The following is a 20,114-nucleotide window of genomic DNA, read 5'->3' as shown; positions in this document are numbered from 1 at the left end:
AAAATTTGTAAATAAAGCCAGATGTCAACAATTCTTTAAACTATTTGTATTATTAATTGCTGTTTTTGTAAATTGGATTATTGATCCGTTTATATTTAAAATAAAATAAAAAAATATTGTCATTGCCTGCCATTTTGGTTTCACTGGCTACTCGTAAGAAAATGGAGCCCGGACGGACACAGAAATTATAGCCTTTCTACTATGCTCCGGTTATTTATTATTACTGAACTAATTAGGTCAGGATTAAATTTTCTCAATGAATGTTCTGGAGATAACATTTTTCGATTTTAATTTACTCAAATTTGTTTTGTTTAAAATGGATATATTTTCAATAGGAACCAATACAGAAAATCAGTGAGCCGTAAATTAAAATATTTTAAGCTATTTTCTCGGATGACTTGGCAAGTTATATTAAGGAAAAACCAATTATATTTCATAAAAGGGCATTATTCTAGGATGTTTAGAACGAGAAATATTTTGTGAAGGATTAACTATCAAGAGTTGGCATTATTTTACAAAGGGCCGAAAATGCTTTAATATAAAGGTAAAGGTTTTAGAAGATTAAGGTTTAATTTAAAAAAATAAAAAGTAAGTACAGCAATAAACACATTTATTTTTAACAATAATTGCTAACTACACTTCATTCTTAGTTTGTGATTGGAGTCTTTTATCTATTTCTTTTTGCACAAGTTCATCCAAATCGTCCAAAGGTCGGTAAACGTTATGAACAATCTGGGCTCCTGCGAACATTGAAATTAATGCAGCAGTCACTACTTTCAGATACTGTGGCCAAGAAACTCCTGCTGGCATGATTCAGGCAGAATAGTGATTCCTTAAAGCTTCGTCTGCAAGTTTTTCTACTTGTCTCTTTTTATATGTCCTATAAAAGTTAACTTTATGTTTGAAGTCCCAGCTTATCATGGCATATTCCAAAGCAGCCCCCATAATGAAGAAAAGAGGCATAAATCTATAAATTCCGAAAACATTTTTACCTGGCCACTTATCTAATATTTTAGTCACTAAATCACTTCTTCGCATACCAACAATCAAGTTAACACTCTTATCATTCCAATTTTTTACCTTGATTTGCAAGATCTTTTTATAGATACTGACACGAAAAAAGCATTGCGTCTAGAGAAACATCACGGGAACGTAACCTTCTATTATTTCTATTTGCCTGGCTGGTTTTTATAACCTTAAAAAGTTAAAATATCTTCCCGCTTAATTTTAGCGGTTAACTGTCCCGAGTCTCGCAATGGAAGGTAGTTTGTTTTCTTGTGTTGCAAAGAAGCAGAATCTCTTATCATTTCTACTTGATGTTTATAAACTGAACACTGCTGGCTGTTCTAATATTTAATCACCAAAGTGCCATGGATTTCCAGTATAATCAACCTTGTTATTAACTACATTTTATTTTTTTAATATATTCGGTATAATATTGTAGTTTTGTTTTGGTTCTATTGACATCCGTATCAGGTACAAATAATATTGATATTGGAATTTTTTATTCAGTTGTTTAAGTTGTCCAAAATATCTTTTATAAAATTTCTTATTTGAATCAAAAACAATATGCCTTATCAACGAATTCATTTATAATTTAATAGCATTTCACTCATTTAACATTTTAAAATTATTTCAACAATTATAAGTTGGAGTTTGACAAGGATTACTCGCTTCGGCGGTACAAAAGTTTGGCAAATTATCCACAGTGCCATTTATTTTATTGTCTCTTCATTATTTTCCATAATTTCTTCCTGAAAATCTTTCGATAGTGTTTATTAATACTGTCCAGCTATCTCAAAATCTAGAGAACCACTAGTATTCGAAGCACTTGATACTCCACTTTAATCTAAAAGTAATCGCTCATCTATCTAGTCCTTCATCTGTTACCTTATATATAACCTTTCATCTTATGATTATCTTATTGTACGTAGTCCGAAACTTAGTAATCGAACTTCAACTCCAGGCAGCAAACTGGTCTTGATTTTCCGTAATTGTACAATTGAAAGTAACTTATTGTTCTTTTGCTGTTAAGTAGTGGAATGTATTTTTATAAATTATTCAATTATGGTAGCCTATATTGTAATTGTTAAGTGTAAGTCTAATGAGTTCCTCTCTCTGTGAAGTGTACAATATTCCAAAGAAAACCCAGCTGAGGCAATCAACCCTTTCTATGTTTTACGTACACCATTTAAGTGTTCTATGTTTTTAACTACTTAATTTTTTGAAAGGCAAGCTCCCTATCTCCTCTGGAGGGCTCATCTCCTCATCCGAATACGCATTGTAGAATTAACAAATTGAAACAAAACTTGGCCGGGACTTCTTGAAAGTAAATGAATTATTGTTTGACAGAAATAATCTCAACAGATTTAAAAAATCTTAAATTGCAACAAAAAGTTTCGTCCTTAGTGAGGGATTGGACTAGCTAGTCCATTTTGGCATCCTTTAGAATCCCTAAAACATTCATACTGTCTGTAGAAGTATTGATGTATGCAACTGTTTCGGTTAAGCGAACCTACTGGCCCTTCTTATACAATATACCTTTTACAAATCCTTACAATCTGACAGTCTGTGATTCAAGGTAGCCATAACAGATATTTCAAATCGCATGGATCTGATTTTATAGCCACTCCATGTAAAGTTGGTTGTAGTAGATTAATGCGCTTGTTAAGGAATAGGGACCTACTCAGAACAGACCGAATATGCTAGTTGTAAGGCGAATTGAGGATATTAACATAACATTATTGTTCTTTTGTTTTAGGCACCAGTTTTCTATGCGAGAGAAAAATGAAGTTCTGAGAGCCATAATGGTGAAAAATGATAGAAGTTCAGCACAATTGTTTGGAATAATGACCTAGCGTTTCAACCAAATTTTGTATCAATTCTGTAATGATTAGATAAATATTTTTTTAAGCATATAGAAATTAACTTCATTTTGCAAATATGACCAAAAGCGTACGCAGAAATAGAGTATTGGCTCGCAAAAAGCCCCAAATGGGTCTGTTGAAAAATACTAGAAATGCTAAAAAAAGAAAAGTTGAAAAGGAAAAACCAAATATTGCTTCTGGTAAAGCTAAATCTACTGAAAAATCAAATTCAGATGTCAGTTTAGCAGCAGTTGTTGAAGATGTAAAGACTATACCTTCTAGCCCCAGTAAAACATTAAGAAGTAATCCTGTCCCACTTATTTCAATAGAAAGTTTAAAGACTGATTTACCCACCGTTCTGATAAGTCCTTTAAAGATTGGCCAAAACAAATCTTCCAAAATTTCATTATCCTTATCTAAATCAAGGCTTGCCACAAATGCTAAAAGTAAGCGATTATTTTTTGTTAAAAGTAAATAACATTTTTTATTAAGTCTGTTATTGTTTAATTTTTTGTTGTTGTTTTTTTAACAGATCAAGAAAAGGGAACAAATAGTACAAATAAAAGCGAAACCACACCATCCTCAATTGTAGCAAAATCTCAACCAATTTCTACTGCAGTGAATGGTGTTGAAAAACGTAAATCAATAGTGCTAAACAATAGTCCAGTTACCAAAGTGAAAGGAGAAAATGGTTCGTCTGAACAAAAAGAAAAGAAATTGAAACTTGATTTGAGAGTAAACGAATCAGAGATTGTAGAAACAAAGTTACGTCCTAAAAAAAATGCGGAAATAAAACAGGAGCCATCCAGAAAATGTAAAATTTGTCAACAGAATCTTAATGATCCAAGTCTAAAGGTACACAAAGGACATCCAGATGGTGCGTTAGAGGAGCAGATAGCACTCACAGATTCTAATTTATGTGTAGAGAGCGATGATAACAGTCCATTTCATCCGGATGATGCTCGACCATCGATCAAGATTACACACTTTATGTAAGTTAAGTTTTTAGGTTTCTGTGAAATTTTTGTCATTTTAATTATGCAAAGATATATTAGTTCTTGTTGATCCTTTCCAAATTACTCCAAAATAGGTCTAGTGATAGATCTAGTGGTCACACATTAGTACTATTTGCAGGATCTTGTATACGAGAGTAAAAATTTATTGGCCTGGTTGGCAAAGACTGTGGTATCTAATATAATCTACGTGTATTTTATAGTTTAAAAGTTCGCTTCCTTTTAGAAATAGTTATAATTGAAATAAGAGAGTTTTTTCTGAATGTTTAACATCAGATTTCTTCTCTCTTCTTAGTTCTGCTAAGAGGAATTATTGTGATCTCCCTAATTTTGGTAAATTGTTAATAACCTAAGACAATGTGGTTATAATTTGTTTTTGCAGTGTTTACGATAAAGCAGGACATTTATGTTACATTGATGGCGGCCTGATAGAGCGCAATGTACTTCTTTATTTCTCCGGTTATCTGAAACGAATTGATGCAGATGATCCTAATCCTAAAGGTTGAGAAATCATGTTTTTAAAAATTGCATTAATGAAGTTAATTAGTCGACTTTACCAGACATGTATTTGATAAAGAGTTGATTCATATTTAAGATGGAGTGCCGTTGAAAGATGCTGGTCCAATAAATGAATGGTGGGTAACTGGTTATGACGGAGGTGACAAAGCACTAATTGTCATCAGTACTCCTCTGGCTGAATACTACTTAATGGAACCTCATCCTGACTATACCACATTCATGGGGAATCTGATTGAAAAAGTCTATACAAGCAAACTTGTCATTGAATTCCTACTAGAAGAAGAAAATCCTACGTTCGAAGATCTTCTGAATAAAATTGAGGTAATGGTTTTTTTAAAGTATCAATATAGTACAACTTTCTTTCTATGTAATAATCATATTCAGCAAAAGATCAGCCAATTAATTTTTAAGGAATTCAAGTGCTACTTTATTTAAAACGGAATAGTGTTCAAAGATTAAACATTTGCTGCCATTTTTGGGAGAGTCTCGCAAAACTATAAAATTAAAACGGTCTTCTAGGACATTAAAGAAAACGTTGTGGGCGCATAAATTCTGGCCTTGCGACTAAAAATCAGTAAAAAAAGTCAGTTTTAGAAAACTCAATTTTGTGAAGTAAGAAACCACTGCAATGCAAAGAGATTCTTAGTAAAAAAAATCATACATTGAATAAGAAATATCACCTTTAAAAGTTCCTTCACATTTGAAAAGGAAATGTCTTTTAACTGAAGATTAAATCAACATGTATTTGAATGTATTGACTTCTTAATTTATGAGGTGTGGTTAAATAATTGTATGGGTGAGGCATTGTATTGCAGAAAGGTGTGGTCAGATCTTGTTTATTAATTTTTTACATAAATCTGTAATTAACAGATGTGGTCAAGCATGACATTAAAACATTTGAAATGTTTTGTTTTCAAAGACCTCAATACAACCACCAGGTGTGCCCAAATTGACCGAAGAGAGCCTGCTTAAGCATGCACAGTTTATTTCCGATCAAGTGCTAAGTTTTGGTACAGCTTTAGATGATTCAGTCGCTTCGCTGATAACTACTCCTTGCATGAGATCACTTGTTCGCCTGGCTGCTATTACATTTGTAAAAAGGTATGATGGTTTTATTTTGCATCATAAATCATTTGTGAATCGTTCTAAAATTTGTGGATGATTTAGTCATGATGTAGTCACATTAGTACTAATTTTTTAACAATAATTTGTATTAATTAAAAGAATTGAATTGAATTTTGTAGGAAGAAAATGAAACGATCGCCGAAGAATCAATTTAAAGTAAAAAAAACGAGCTTTATTAAAGCAACAACTACACCATTGGTAAAAGACACGTTCGACACGTTATTTACTAATCAACTGGATGGACCAAGCGAAAATAAGGTCTGCCTTACAGATTATTTCTTTATATATACATTGCATTTTACTAATTATATTCCTATCTTACAAAAAAAAAACTTTTAACAACTAAAGCCTCCTGATTACGAAATTTCCTAGGGACACCATACGAGGATCCTGAAGAATCGATTTGGAAGTTTCTTAGCGGTGTTGTAGGATAGATTAGAGTATCATGAATCTATCTTGAAATTCCCTGGTTAACGAAAACTGAGTCGTATATTTCGAACTCATAATGAGTTTAAAGTCGGCTCTTTCAAGTTATCTTTTTTACAACAATCAAGGGAAGTTTTAGAATAATACATCTTCTCTTGACTGTTTGAACCTATATAATAACCGTGTCCTGTTTATCACCTCACTTTAAATGCCTTGCGGTTTTTGTGATGAATTCCTTTGTAGCCTCGGACGTTGAAGAAAAAAAAAAAAAATAGCATTAAACTTGTTTGAAAAACAAGTTATTTTAGCTTAATCCGTTTTAGTAAATATAAATCAAGTAGTTTAACTTGCAATTAATTCAGAAATACTTTATGTAACAGTAGTTGAAGGGTTTGTTAGAAAAACAATATATGCTTTGATGTCAAGACAACAAAAGTTTGATTACTCATAAGTCCTTTTTGGAATCAAGTTTAGCAAATCCAATATACCCACGTTTTTTATTTATAGAACCGTCCTCGTTATCAACGTTGTGGTGTGTGTGAGATTTGCCAACTACCTGATTGCGGCAACTGTACTTCTTGTCGTGAGAGAGGCAAAGGCAGTAAGAAATCAAACGCGCACGCTTGCGTAAAACGTAAATGTCCTTATATGGCAATTCAAGAGGTAGATGATTCAGATCCTGACGATGAAGAATTTTACCAAAAAACTGCCGAAGAAAAGGCAAAACAAGATGTGAAATCACGGCAAGTTAGGACGTCTGGTGGTAAAAAAGAAGTGAAATGGATTGGCCAGCCAGTTCATCAAGATGAGCGTAAAATTTATTATAGGTACACTTTTAGTTTACCAACTTTATTAAAATTAGAATTTACTTATTATTTTCGAAATGGAATTTCACTTTTCATATGAAATTTATTGAAGTAAATCTATGCTATTTTGGTAAAGCACGTTGCCACTTGAAGCGAATGAAATATCCCTTAATGAAGTGATTATGTCATTCTTAAAAATTATTTACTTCTAATTTCATGTACAAAGAATTGATACGTTTAGATCTAAAACTTTTTTCCTAGGCACTCCTATAGGATAAATGAGTTTGGCTTTCAATTAAAGAGCCACTTTACGGAATGAGAGAAACATTTACTACCATATTGTAGAGTTATTTAAGCGGAGATTAAAATTGTTCCTAAACATCTTAGCATACTGAAAATCTATCAATGGAACGATTTATTTTTAACATTCTCATGTCTGCCAAGTATTATCAACAATCGCTAGAAATCCTTTTCATAAATATTAAAGGATGGTTCTAGTACGCCTTATTTCCATCATTAGTATTTAGGAAGATTCGAGGTTCAAGGAAAACTCAGGAAAATAATTTTAGTAAGGGAAAGTCGTGTAAGTGCATGGTCAGGTTCGCCGATTTCAACTTAGATCCGTTCATCCTCCGATATTTTTTAATCTAGTAATTGTCTTAACAAATGAAAGAAATTAATTTTATTGGTAATTTAAGTTTTTCCAAGTATTAAGTTCGTAACGTATGAAATAGGGTGAAGATTATGAAAATAGAGCCTTTTTATGTGCAAGAAATTTTATTTTTACAATTAAACTTAAAAACAATAAAAGAAACTTAGGTTTCGGGGTATTTTTTTTTCTCGACAGCATGAAAGGTTTAGTTTTTTGCATTGAACCTTCAAATGCATCACGATGGAGATAAGACCCGATAAAAATTAGCGAAAGGGAAAATGCTCCTCATTCCTAAAATATATTTTTCTATTTAGATTCAGGAAAGTAAAAATGTTTGAAATCATTAAGCGTAATAATAAGCCATCGCTTAACCGTAAGTATGGAAACTCATTAGGACTGTGTGAAGCAATTGCTGCTAGTTAGTAAATAATGTTTTGTGACATCTTCAGATGTGCAAAAGTTGGTGGAGAAGAATTTGTTGCTGGAGATTGTGTGAGCGTAGAACCTGTTAATCCATCGACTCCATTAATTATCGGTCGAATCATGTATATGTGGGAGAATAAAATTGGACAGAAAAAATTCATGCATGCACAATGGTTTTGGTAAGTATTCTGTTGGATAAGCAATCCGTTTAATAGACAATCACTTTCTTCAAATACTTATTTTTGCAAAAAAAAAAAGAAAATATATAGTATATAAGAAAATATGTATATATAGTCGAGCTACAGAGACTGTACTTGGTGAAACAGCCGATCCCCAGGAACTGTTCGTGGTCGATGAATGTGACAATTCTTTGCTAAGCTGTATAAACAGTAAAGTGAAAGTTGTGTACAAGGAACTGTCCGTGGATTGGGCGAAAGAAGGTGGATACCCATTATCTCGTTTTGTGAATCCAGTTGACCCTAACAGTGACAAGAGTTTCTTTTACCAAAAGAGGTATCCATATATTTCGTAGCTCTTTTATATTATTATCTTTAATGAATTATACAAGTGGTATTTATAATTATACTTGTGTAACAGGTACAATGTCATATACGGCAGATTTGAAGACGTTCTACCCAAAACTTCTTGCCCTGTCAAATTAGCTGTACACAGGTAATCCATGCTATTTTTTCCATTATATATTGTTTGTAATAACAAGTGATTACTAAATTTAACTTCTTTTTCTTTTGTAGGTTCTGTGTGTCTTGCGATCGACTCTTCCGACAACGAAAGTTTGATATCATTTCAGTCGATGAAAAGTTAGAAGATGATTCTTCAGAAAAAGAGGTAACAGTTTTATATTCTCTTAATCCTAATAAAATATACAATAAAGTATAAATCTAAAAAAAGGTTGAACAAAAGCTCAGGGAGCTTTAAACTTTCTATACGTTAGGATTTCACTAAAGTCACAAGAATTTAGTGAAAACAAATAGTGTACAACATTTGGGCAATTTCCAAAAAATCTAAAGTGAGTAAAGCAGTACTTTTGTTGAGATGTTTTAGACGCCATGTTTCTATCGTGTGAAACTGCTTGAGTATGTGAACAATATATATTATTTAACGTAAAGTTATTGAGTTAGTTGAAAACTGTTTACCGAGATTACTTACAGTTGACATTATTTGCGGTCTTTTGAAATTACAATAAAGTTGTAAGTGTATCCATTTCCCCATTAAAAGATTTATATTTCCTCATTAAACTGAGCAATCATTAAAACTTCCCCAGGTATCCTATGGAGTTGTCAGATGGAGAGGAGAAGAGTACAGACTAGGTTGCTGTGTATTACTAGCATCTCATGTCTTCCAGTTTAAAACTCTAGGAAACTCCTCCAAGGATACAAAGGATAAGAAAACAACAGAAAAGACAGAAAAAGTAGTTAAAGAATGTAATTTTAAATTTACACATTATTTTATTTTTGGCAAAATAAAACCATTGCCTTATTTTGCTTCAGGTTGATGAAGATTTATATCCAGAATATTATCGTAAAAGTTCCGATTATGTGAAAGGCAGTAATACTTCCACACCAAATCCTTTTTGCATTGGTCTTATTACTGCGATTAAAACAAGTTTAAAAGATAAATTGATTGTATCTTCTGATATTTGTCTGAAAGTTGTTAAGTTCTACAGACCAGAAAATACTAATTTAACAACAGCACAAAAATACCAAGCTGATCTCAATTCGCTTTATATATCTGACGAGGGTAATGTATTCATTTTTATTTATTATTTATTTTATAAAGAAAATAGTTTCTTTTACTCCGATTTGTAAGCAAACTACATATTTCATGGAATTTTTCCATTATAGAGGTGACGATCAGTTTTGAAGATGTGGCCGGAAAATGTGCAGTTATTTATGCTGAAAATGTGGAGGACTTAACTGCTTGGACAAAAGGTGGACCAAATAGATTCTATTTCAGGAAGGCCTATAACGCAAAGACGAACACTTTTATGGAACCATCTAAGGAAGCAAAACAGTTGGGAAGTACGGCAAAAGTGGTTAGTTTTTTGTTTTACTTTTTCCTATTCCAAAAAAAGATTGCAATCATGCAGATTTCTTTTTTTATTTTTCCAAGGAATTATAATGGAAAAGTGGATTTTAAAAATTGGTACCGTCTTCTATAATCAACTTAGTACAAAAAGCGGAAAATCGCACAGAGTTCAAAATTTAGGTTTTGATATAGATAACAAGTAACCTTTTTTATAGCGTAATAAAAGATAGCATACGTGTAGATAGCATAACCTATTTGAAACGAACTTTTTGCAATTATACCATGAACCGTAGGGTCTAATATCCCAAAGTTGGTCGGCCTGATTTGGAATAATTAATCGGAAAAGGATTTCAAATCACCCGTTAGGATAATTAAATAAAATACTTTATTCAGCTGTTTTATATTTTTTGAATATTTATTCACAAAATATTTTAAATGAGGTACACTATTTACTCTGAGGATGCTGGTCTAGTTTCTATTTTCGTTGCAAGTTACTTAGAACTGTAGTAACAGTTCAAAAAAACTGGTCTATTGCTATTTGATATTTGTCTTATTATTTCTCTTTTTTCCTGAAGTATTAATATATACTGCACTATTTTAGCCTAAAGGGCGAGTGAGGAACAAATCAGATGGAAAAGGAAAGGAATCTAAACTTACTCCTTTGAAGAAGAATATAGAGATAGAAAGTTGGTCCCAAATTGTTCGACCACTTCGATGTTTGGATGTATTTGCTGGCTGCGGAGGTATAATGTTGTGAATTATTATTTGTTATAATTTCTAGTTTAACCAAGCAATAAATAGTTGATTCATTTGAACTTATGAAATTTCTACAGGTTTATCAGAAGGTTTACATCAAAGTGGTGTAGCTGAAACGAAATGGGCCATTGAACACCTGGACCAAGCGGCTGAAGCATTTCAACTCAATAATCCATCTTGCACGGTGTTTACTGAGGACTGCAATGCATTACTTCGACGAGTGATGAGTGTTAGTCCATTTTGATGATTTCTAATAACAATATTGGTGATTGTTGGTGTCTATTGTTATTACATGTAGAATGAAGACAGAAGTCTTATAATCAAATATCATATCGCACTTATCGTAAAACTTTAGAATATCAGATAAGGGAACTAGTTTTAAAAAGACGAAAAATACTCGTACAACCAAAATAACTAGTAAAAATTATGACAAAATTCTGTTGGAATAGGTAAAACTTTCTCAATCTTGTCCTGAAAGGCTTTCTTACTGACTCTGATGACCAGAAAATAGTTTCTAGCTATCAGCGAAAAGATTTTTATTGAAACAAAAAAAAAATCCTTGCATTTTTACGAAAGGGAAGAAATATTGTCAATTGTGGTGAGTCTTCAGTTCTGGCTGTTTAGATACTCAAGGCAGAAGACACACCAACCTTTGTTAACAATGTAAAACAAATTATAATAGTTGATGAGTATAAGTTATGGATTTTCCTAATCCAATTTTGTTTTCGCAAGTACTCCTACTCTCAGTAAGTGGAAGAAAATCTTGACTGGAAATGAGATTCCACAAAGTTTTACTGAATTTCCAGAAAAATTTTTAAGACTATCAGTTTTCATTAAAATTTTCTTGTTACGATGCAATTAGCGATCGCTTATATAAAACAATGTTCATAGCTAAGTAAAGAATCGACCATATTTATTTTTGAATTTTTTTTTATTGATTTTTTAAGAACGTAGACAACATATTTCCAGGGTGAAAAGAAAACAGAAAATGGACTGAAACTGCCGCAGAAAGGAGAAGTAGAACTGCTCTGTGGAGGCCCACCATGCCAAGGCTTTAGCGGCATGAATCGTTTCAATTCCAAACAATACTACCTTTTTAAAGTAATAACTAATCCTTTGATATGTTTTTTTTTAATTTTTGATTCTAATTTTGATTTAAATTTCAATTTGTTTCAGAATTCATTGATCGTTACATACCTTTCATATTGTGATTATTATCGTCCAAGATTTTTCATATTAGAAAATGTAAGAAACTTTGTTTCCTTTAAAAGGAGTATGGTATTAAAACTGACAATCCGATGTTTACAACGGATGGGCTATCAAGTGGCATTTGGCATATTACAAGCCGGCAATTATGGAGTACCACAAACTAGAAGAAGGTAATCAATCATGATTAACTTTTTTTTTGTATTATTTTGCTGCTGGCAGCAGGAATAAATGCATTATTGCAGATTTTTCGAATTCGTCTTTTCGCTGGTAATAACCGTTAGAGAGGATTTGTTAGTTATTTAAATTTTTTGTTTATATATAAGTGCCCCTAACGATTTTGTTTAACTTCTTCAAGTTATTGCTGCTAATTATTTTTGGTGTCTGATTCATAGTTTCAATAGGATGAAAAATAAATGCCAGTTTCAGTCGTTATACATTTATTCTGCCGAGCTTTCGACCTAGGGACTAGGTCATCCATGAACAGACAAGACAGAAGACACACCAACCCTGTAATGTAAAATCAGTCCATGAATAGTCAAGACAGAAGACACACCAACCCTGTAAAGTAAAATATTACTTTGTAAACTAGCCAAACTAGCTAAAGATGACCTAGTCCCTAGGTCGAAAGCTCGGAAGCATAAATGTATAGCGAAGGAAACTGGCATTTATTTTTCATCCTATTCTTCATGTTAATCATCTTAGCAAACATTTATCTGAAAAAGATATTTTAGGGATTTCGGGGAAGCTCTTAAATATTTGGTTCAAGTTGTAGTAAATTATTTAGGTATTAAATTTGATGAAAAATAAAAACAAACACGTATAAAAAACTCATTTTACTGCCGCTTGGATTTTTATAATCTCGAAACTAGAAACATTTTTTTTCTGCCCTTACCCGTCAATGACTAATGATGACTAACCGCATTATTTAAAAAAATTAAATAAATAATAATAATAATCTAATTCATACAAATAAAATAGTAACTCTTATTTGGTTTAAAAAAAAAAATCAATATATCATTTTTCCGTAAATATTCGATGGGCACTGTAATCTTCACATATGCTACCTCCATTACCTTCCATTGTAGCTTCGCTAGCCATGCCAGCTGCACCATAGCTCTATGTTTGGTTCCTGCATTTCTACGTTTTATAGATGTGTTCTTTCTTAAGTAGAAGTGATAACGATCAGGGGTAGAAGGATAGAAAGTGATAGTGAAATGTCACGTAAACCTTGAAACATTGCTCACAGGGATTGAGGTAAATTGCAGTTTGTATAATATAGGTGCAGTAAATACTTGCCTTTTCTATTGCTATAAGAAAAGTGGCTACAGCAAGACCTAATTGCCATTGAATTGCTGGCGGTAGTTCTTGAGCCAATAAGATTTTATCCTAAGTGATTCTACTTTCTACGTTAGAAACTTTTCTCGGAATACGAGATACGGCCCTCTTATAAGGGCCTTTACAGCTCTTTTGTTGACATAAAGGGTTGCCTGAATCGAACGAATACTGTCTGAAGGTTATTATTGCATTGTTTTGACTTCTTCGGACATTTCTAATTTATTTGATCTCCAGCCCCGTATGTCTTTTACCGTTGACTATCCAAAAATATTTTAGAATCAATCCTGCCTATTCTATCGAAGAAAGCATTCCCTTAAGAAGAAGCAACTGCATTATTTTTTGATGTGATGCTATTTACTTTAATTTTTTGTGGTATGACTGTTTAATTAACTATACTCTTAACCAAAGTTTCATCGGAAATGCAGGTCCATCGAGTTGGAAGAAACAAAATAGTTTTAAGAACGCATAAGTTTCTTACAAAATAGTGGTTAAATGGTACAATCTCTTTATAAAAATTCTTAACGATTTCCTTACTTACTTTTTGCATACTTGAGTAAATTTTAGAGTTTTTTTTTTTAAGTTTCCGTGTTATGCTTCTTTTAACATAAATTGTTAACAATAATATTTTGAAATGATTCCGCCATCTATCTCAAAGTAATAATTACTTAAATAGAAGAAATGCCATATGTTATTTATTTAAGGTGCTTAGATAATTTTACTTTAATTACAGGGCAATCGTAATAGCAGCTGCGCCTGGAGAAATTTTGCCCAATTTCCCTGAACCTCTACATGTATTCAATCCTCGTGAGAATCAGCTTACCGTTGTAGTTGATGACAAAAAGGTAATCCGCATTTATATATTTTATAAAAAACTTTGTCACATAGATAGAATAATTGTAGGTACTGTTTAAAGCTAGTTTTATTAATTGATAGCTTGTACTTTTTATTTTTTCATTAGTTCATATCAAGTTGTCGATGGATTGATTCAGCCCCCTATCGTACTATAACTGTTAGGGATGCAATATCAGATTTACCAGAAATTACAAACGGAGCAAAAAATGAAACATCGTCTTACGCTAAGGATCCAGTTACACATTATCAGAAAATGGTACATATTTATTGTCTTGTTTTATTTTGTTGTAAAACTTGTATCTTCTATGTATCATGTAATTATTAGAATTATTTATTTTATATTTACAATTATTAGTGTTTGTCATTTTAGAGTTTTAATGGAGGGAAATGCCCAATGTTCGCTTTAAATCTTCTGATGTCCATTATTTGTATATTTTTGCTCTCAGATGCGTGGTAATCAGAAAGTATTGTTAGATCATATTTGTAAAGAAATGGCACCAATCGTTGTGGCAAGGATAGCGCATATACCAACATTGAGTGGATCAGATTGGAGGGATCTGCCAAACATTGTGGTCCGTCTTAGTGATGACACTTATACGCAAAAATTGTAAATAAAAACTAACATAGTACATGCTTGAAGTAGTTCTGTTATAGAATATATTTTTGATATAATTAAATTATTAATTAATACTTTTCAGACAGTATACTCATCGTGACAAGAACAATAAAATTGGGATTTATCGTGGTGTTTGCTCATGTGCTGATGGGAAACCGTGTAATCCTTCAGACAGGCAGTACAACACACTGATTCCGTGGTGTTTACCGCATACCGGCAACCGAAATAACAACTGGGCTGGTCTATATGGAAGATTAGAATGGGATGGATTCTTCAGCACAACCACAACAAATCCAGAACCCATGAGCAAACAGGTACTTTGTATTAATCATCCTTAATATTCAAAATAAGTTAGTGGGTCCGAAATGTCGTAATGAATGTAATAAATAGTTGGATTTGAGTTAATTGCACAAAAAATACACTTAAACTGTTCGGAATAAACTCTACCATTACTAAGCATTTTATCTAATATCAATTAACTTTTGCCTCAAGTTTGGTTATAGTTATTTTTTCATAAATCTGAAGAAATAAAATCGCATTGACATGATGCTTAACGATTCTGATTTGATTTACATAACTATTAAGAGATGTTTGAGAAAACGTGTCAATTTCTCTAGTTGCAGTAGATTTATTTCATAATTGTTACTGGTTTGAATGAAAACGATTTGAAATTTATATAAGAACTGATATCAGTATTTTATTCAGCATGTTAGTTTGTGTATTGGTAGTAATCTCATGTATTACAATTGTCGGGTATTGATGCAATATATGCTTATAACGTTTGAGAACTTTAAAATAATATAAGTTGTATAATGTTTATGAGAAGATGATTCCTGTTTCTCGGGAGTGCTTTGAAAAAGAAAAAACCTGTTTTGTGTATCTGATAGCATAGAGTCATTCTTCAAAAGTTTTTTTAATGATGAATTGGTGATAAGAATATAAACTCCACTAAAGTGCAATATATTTATTTGTTGCATGTATTTAAATGTCTTACACTAAAGATCATATTAATTTTTTATCAGAAATATAACACTTTCAACCTAGGTCTAATAAACTTTAAAACAAAATTATTACTAATCACTTTCCAAACATTGAAAAAAACCATACAATTACAAGTTGCATGATATTTATTCATAGATATCCTCCGACATATATCCTGTCATGGTAAGATTATCTCCTTTCTCTAATGTTCTTTTTTCTAATCTTTACCAAAAACCTCTATAACGAAACTTATAAGCAGTTCGAAATATTTTTGTACCATTTCTTTGCTATTAAGATAAGATAAGATAAATATTCTGTATTTATGAAAACATATTACAGTGAGAGGTACAAAATAAACGAAAAAAAATAATTCACTGGTGCATAACTGAATACAATTTTCTTCTACTTACCAATCAAAACAAGTAAACACAAATTTTCTGAATTTTAAAACAGATAAAAAATAATTATAAACGTTATTAAGTTGTTGACAGTTTGCAACATCTAATATATCTGCTACATCACTATTTATTACATTTATATTTTTAAACAAAGATTTTCTATAATTGTTATAAGAAGGGCAATATTTTAAGATATGAGCGAGCATTTCCTTTGCATTTAGATTACAAGTTTGACAATTAATTGTTGTATCTATGACATACTGTTCTCCATTTAAATATATTCTAATTAGATTTATATTACTTAGCCTAAGCTGAATTAATAATCTTTGCTGTTTTATGTTTGAATTACCAATAAAATAAAAAGGAACACAGTCTGTTTGTACAAAAAATCTAAAATCTGGGTTATATTTTGAATTATACACTCTCTCCAGATCCAGGGATTTTAAGTGGTTCGACCATTTCTCTAAAATGTCTTTTTAACACTGTCGGAGCAGATCCAAACTACTAAATCTTACGTCATAATAACCAATTGTATGCAATACTTTGGCAAGATAAGAAAACCAGTTTTTGCATTGTATTGTCTTGTTTATATACTTCGAAAAGGCAAATCTTTGGTAGCTCGGAAGAAGACATAGCGAGTACTTTAATCCACCAGTTAAGAGTACGCTCCAGTATTACCACGCGAATATCTTTGCACCCAGTTTCACTTCTAATAAAATGATTAGGGGTGTTTAATGGTAGGTGAAATAGACCTTTAAAAAACGAAACTTGAAGTTTCTCCGGTACTTTCAAATAGTTGATGGACCAAAGTTCAGAAGCACACAGAAGTGTAGCAGCTGAGATTGACTCAAATAATCTAATTTTAGACTCCCATGTGTTTGATTTGGCCTTAATTAAAATTTCCCGAACCTTCGCTAGAGCTTTATTACCCTTAGTAAAGAAGTACTTGGAAGCACACTTAAATGCTCCTGTACATGTAAAAGGTACTCCAAGATAATTTCTTTGCTATTCAAGCACTATATATTTGGTAGTGTCATAGATCATAATAATATAATAATGTTTTGGTTTGGACCAAAACTTACACATATATATTTTTTGATTTATTTTTAATTGTATGACCAATTTCGCTTAGTAAATCTTTAAATAATTAGTTTAATAATTACTTAAAGAGATAGAATCCTTTTTCCCAAGTTTATAAGAATCGTTTCCATTGAAAGTAAGCGAATTTATGTGTGAATATAAAGTGTGAGGTTAATTCTGACAAAAATTCGACAGCTTAATCATTGTTATTATTATATTTTTGTACAAAAAGGAATGTTAATATTTGGACTATTTTTCCTTAACATTTTCGTAGGGTTGAACCGATATCAAGATTTAAAAAGAACTCACAATAAATTTTTTCAAAGAATTGTTTTTTATTTGCTATATATGTAATAATAATTGTTAATTCAAGTACAATATATTTTGTATTTTACAAATTCTCTTTGTCCAGGGAAGGGTTTTGCATCCAGAACAGACAAGAGTGGTGAGTGTAAGAGAGTGTGCCAGATCTCAAGGATTCAAAGATTCTTATCAGTTTTATGGAAACATACTAGATAAACATCGACAAGTAAGTATTTTATGTTTGTAAATTGTACTTTCGGTTTGGTTCTTTCGAGGACCAACTGCTGCTAGTTTCTTAACTTTAAATGTGTTTAGCCCCTGCCTTCGCATGCAAAGTAACATTTATCTGAAAAATTCCTTGGATAAATTTCAAAAAATAAGTTGCATTATGTTTAAATTTTAAAATTAGCTTAAAGTTATCAGTTACTAATTTCCAAATTACTTAAAGAAACTTTGTCTCTTCAACTCATCCACGAAATAAAACTTTTTCCTCCAGCTGTGGGTTGGGTACATTTAGTTACCATGCAGCTATAACCAAACAAATAAAATATTTTTGATTATAATATACCTATACATAAAAATATATCTAAGCTTCTTTATTCATTAATATTGTTTGTTTTATTATTGTTTTGTTGAATATTGTAGGTTGGAAATGCTGTACCACCTCCATTGGGGATTGCAATAGGCAGAGAGATCTTAAAAAGTGTGTACAAAAAAGAACAATATAATTCTTGCAAGGACGAAGTACCTGAATCTAAGCATGTATCGTTTGAAAAACAACCGTTATACGACACTTCTTGATGTTGTATAGTTTTAATTTGAATATAAACAAAAAAACAAATATATTAACATTTAGTTTTTAATTATTTCAATAATTTTTTTGTTAAAAAAAAAAATCTATTTCTTGTTGTAACTTTTCCATTTTATTAATTCTTAATACTTTTACTTCTTTTTTTACATAAATAATTTAAGCAATATTTCTTAATTGTTTTATATTTAATGTGGGCAGAGGTATTACTGTTTTATTTAAAAAAATTATGTAAATAATAAATTTTATAATTAAAAAAATGAAATTACTGAGAGTATGAACAATTTTTATTGACATTCAGTGAGTCACCAACATAGTACAATGTGAATGTAAGGTGGTTCTACCGAGGTCTAGGTAGTGAGTCACCAACATGGTTAAATATGAGTGTAAGATAGTCCTTTATAAGTCATGTGAGTCATCAACATGGTTAAATGAGAGGGTAAGGTAGTCCTAAGTAAGTCTAGAGCAGTGGTCGGCAACGTTTCTTACAAGTGAGACATTTTTCAATTTTTTTCACAAAAATGTTTACTGGTGGATCACATCTTGTAATTTATACGTCAGTCGCTTGACATTTGAGGAATTTCCGGCTTTGGCATTTATATTCACGGTAAGACTGTTATGAGTGCAATATTCCTCAAGAATATTTAAATTTTGGGCTCTTGAGGCGAGAGCAGCACCACATCGTCATGAGTATAGCAACAAGTGTAGATCTCTTGCTTTTAGTCACTTTGAGACGGGTAGTGTTACAGTCAATAAAAAAATAAGGAGGCTACTTTATTATTATGATTAGTTATTACCATAATTGGATTGGGTGCTTTCCCATAGCAAGGCCGAAATAAATATCCAACGATGAAACTGCTGAGACAAAAGAAATTAAGTGGGTGTCTGACACTGAGCTCTGTGGGGAAGCTCATCTCATTTAGCAATAGGATCATGCAGAAGGTGGTTAGAATTTCTGTTAGTCGGGAACATACTGGTCCCCTAAGCCCGCCTTCAAATCCCTGTTGAATGCGGGGATTAAAGGTGTTAAACATCCTGTACAGTTTCTTTCCTTCTTGAAAAAGATCATGTCAACACCGTCTTTAGAAAAGAAAAATCTGGTGTGAACAGTCAATTGACTTTCTCTCTCGTAAATAATTTTGCTCCAACTAAAAAATACGAAACCTACTTACTGAAAATGCACTTAATGTCCGCGTATTTTACGTATTTAATCCGTATTGATATTTAATAGCCAGTAAGTCTACAATACAACGCACTGAAATGGAACTCTCAAAGAGACTATTCGACTTATTTCTTAAGACAATTCACATCTACGAGATTTCTGAATCTATTCAACCTTGTTTTATCGTCTACCTTGATCTACGGGAAAGTATTGTGGATTCTGAAGTATCTCTAACCACACATTATGGGATTTAGTCACAATATTAAAAACATACTATTAGGGAGGGCTAATCACTGGTTAGCAATTCCTAGATTTCAGTATATGGAAATAATTCCAAATACTAGATCACTGGTTCAAATCCAAGCTGCTGGCCCTTAGAATATCTTTTCCTAGGAGCTTCTCACTGTGATAGACTGTGTACTCGGTAACGAGAGAACACTGTCTGGAGGCCGGCTGGATAAACCTCCGGGCGCTAATAACCTCAGATATTTATGCGCCTTAAATAAAACATACAATAATGAAGTTTTACTTGATAAATAGCCGTTTAGTGTGTAGCAAAAACTTTATTTTTTTTTAATAACTGATCTCTGTAAAGGGCCACCTCAAAAGTCTAAATATATTTTTGCATTTTCCTGTCATTGAGTGTTCAAAACATTATTTTAAATATTTTTTGGTCACTGAATACCTTCTTTGTTTTACTTAGACAGGCATATAATCTAAAAAGTTTTATATAAAAG

The 20,114-nt window shown here is 31.8% G+C and overlaps 3 protein-coding genes and 1 long non-coding RNA gene across 6 annotated transcripts; 1 reads left to right on the top strand and 3 right to left on the bottom strand.

Annotated features, from left to right (window-relative positions):
* The first annotated feature begins 51 nt into the window (after positions 1-51).
* LOC141455870 (DNA (cytosine-5)-methyltransferase 1-like) lies at positions 52-18,489 on the top strand. Of its 3 annotated transcripts, XM_074131315.1 has the most exons (26): positions 52-236; positions 336-544; positions 2,762-3,313; positions 3,400-3,859; positions 4,263-4,381; positions 4,476-4,720; positions 5,319-5,500; positions 5,644-5,782; positions 6,458-6,777; positions 7,858-8,010; positions 8,126-8,344; positions 8,429-8,503; positions 8,584-8,677; positions 9,114-9,260; positions 9,340-9,589; positions 9,694-9,884; positions 10,479-10,620; positions 10,711-10,862; positions 11,603-11,734; positions 11,810-12,012; positions 13,908-14,019; positions 14,136-14,285; positions 14,476-14,636; positions 14,728-14,959; positions 17,517-17,633; positions 18,053-18,489. In XM_074131315.1, exons 3-26 carry the CDS (start codon positions 2,944-2,946, stop codon positions 18,206-18,208), a joined length of 4,521 nt encoding a protein of 1,506 aa, XP_073987416.1. In that variant the 5' UTR covers positions 52-236; positions 336-544; positions 2,762-2,943; the 3' UTR covers positions 18,209-18,489. The 3 variants fall into 3 exon arrangements, with proteins under 3 accessions (XP_073987416.1, XP_073987417.1, XP_073987415.1); XM_074131316.1 differs by lacking the exons at positions 52-236; positions 336-544 and adding an exon at positions 1,148-1,262; XM_074131314.1 differs by lacking the exons at positions 52-236; positions 336-544 and adding an exon at positions 1,272-1,476.
* Positions 594-810, bottom strand: sloth2 (ubiquinol-cytochrome c reductase complex assembly factor 6 sloth 2). The gene has a single exon (XM_074131338.1). It carries the CDS (start codon positions 808-810, stop codon positions 634-636), a length of 177 nt encoding a protein of 58 aa, XP_073987439.1. The 3' UTR covers positions 594-633.
* sloth1 (sloth 1) lies at positions 594-1,038 on the bottom strand. The gene has a single exon (XM_074131337.1). The coding sequence runs from the start codon at positions 1,036-1,038 to the stop codon at positions 814-816; it is 225 nt and encodes a 74-aa protein (XP_073987438.1). The 3' UTR covers positions 594-813.
* Positions 15,595-20,012, bottom strand: LOC141455880 (uncharacterized). Its single transcript, XR_012459515.1, has 2 exons — positions 19,013-20,012; positions 15,595-17,935 (listed from the first exon to the last, which is right to left on the bottom strand). It is a non-coding gene; the product is annotated as an uncharacterized lncRNA (long non-coding RNA).
* Between the last annotated feature and the right edge of the window lie 102 nt (positions 20,013-20,114).

This window comes from Rhodnius prolixus, unplaced genomic scaffold, assembly GCF_049639745.1.
Source record: "Rhodnius prolixus isolate KJV_2025 unplaced genomic scaffold, Rpr scaffold_4, whole genome shotgun sequence".
NCBI lineage: Eukaryota > Metazoa > Arthropoda > Insecta > Hemiptera > Reduviidae > Rhodnius > Rhodnius prolixus.
This window is presented reverse-complemented; position numbering and strand designations above follow the sequence as displayed.

Coding starts and splice junctions, on each gene's coding strand:
- sloth2 (XM_074131338.1), bottom strand. CDS start 810: ATGCCAGCAGGAGTTTCTTGGCCACAGTATCTGAAAGTAGTGACTGCT.
- LOC141455870 (XM_074131315.1), top strand. CDS start 2,944: ATGACCAAAAGCGTACGCAGAAATAGAGTATTGGCTCGCAAAAAGCCC. Junction 8,345..8,428: donor AGTTTCTTTTACCAAAAGAG/GTATCCATATAT, acceptor CTTGTGTAACAG/GTACAATGTCATATACGGCA. Junction 9,590..9,693: donor GCTTTATATATCTGACGAGG/GTAATGTATTCA, acceptor TTTCCATTATAG/AGGTGACGATCAGTTTTGAA.
- sloth1 (XM_074131337.1), bottom strand. CDS start 1,038: ATGCGAAGAAGTGATTTAGTGACTAAAATATTAGATAAGTGGCCAGGT.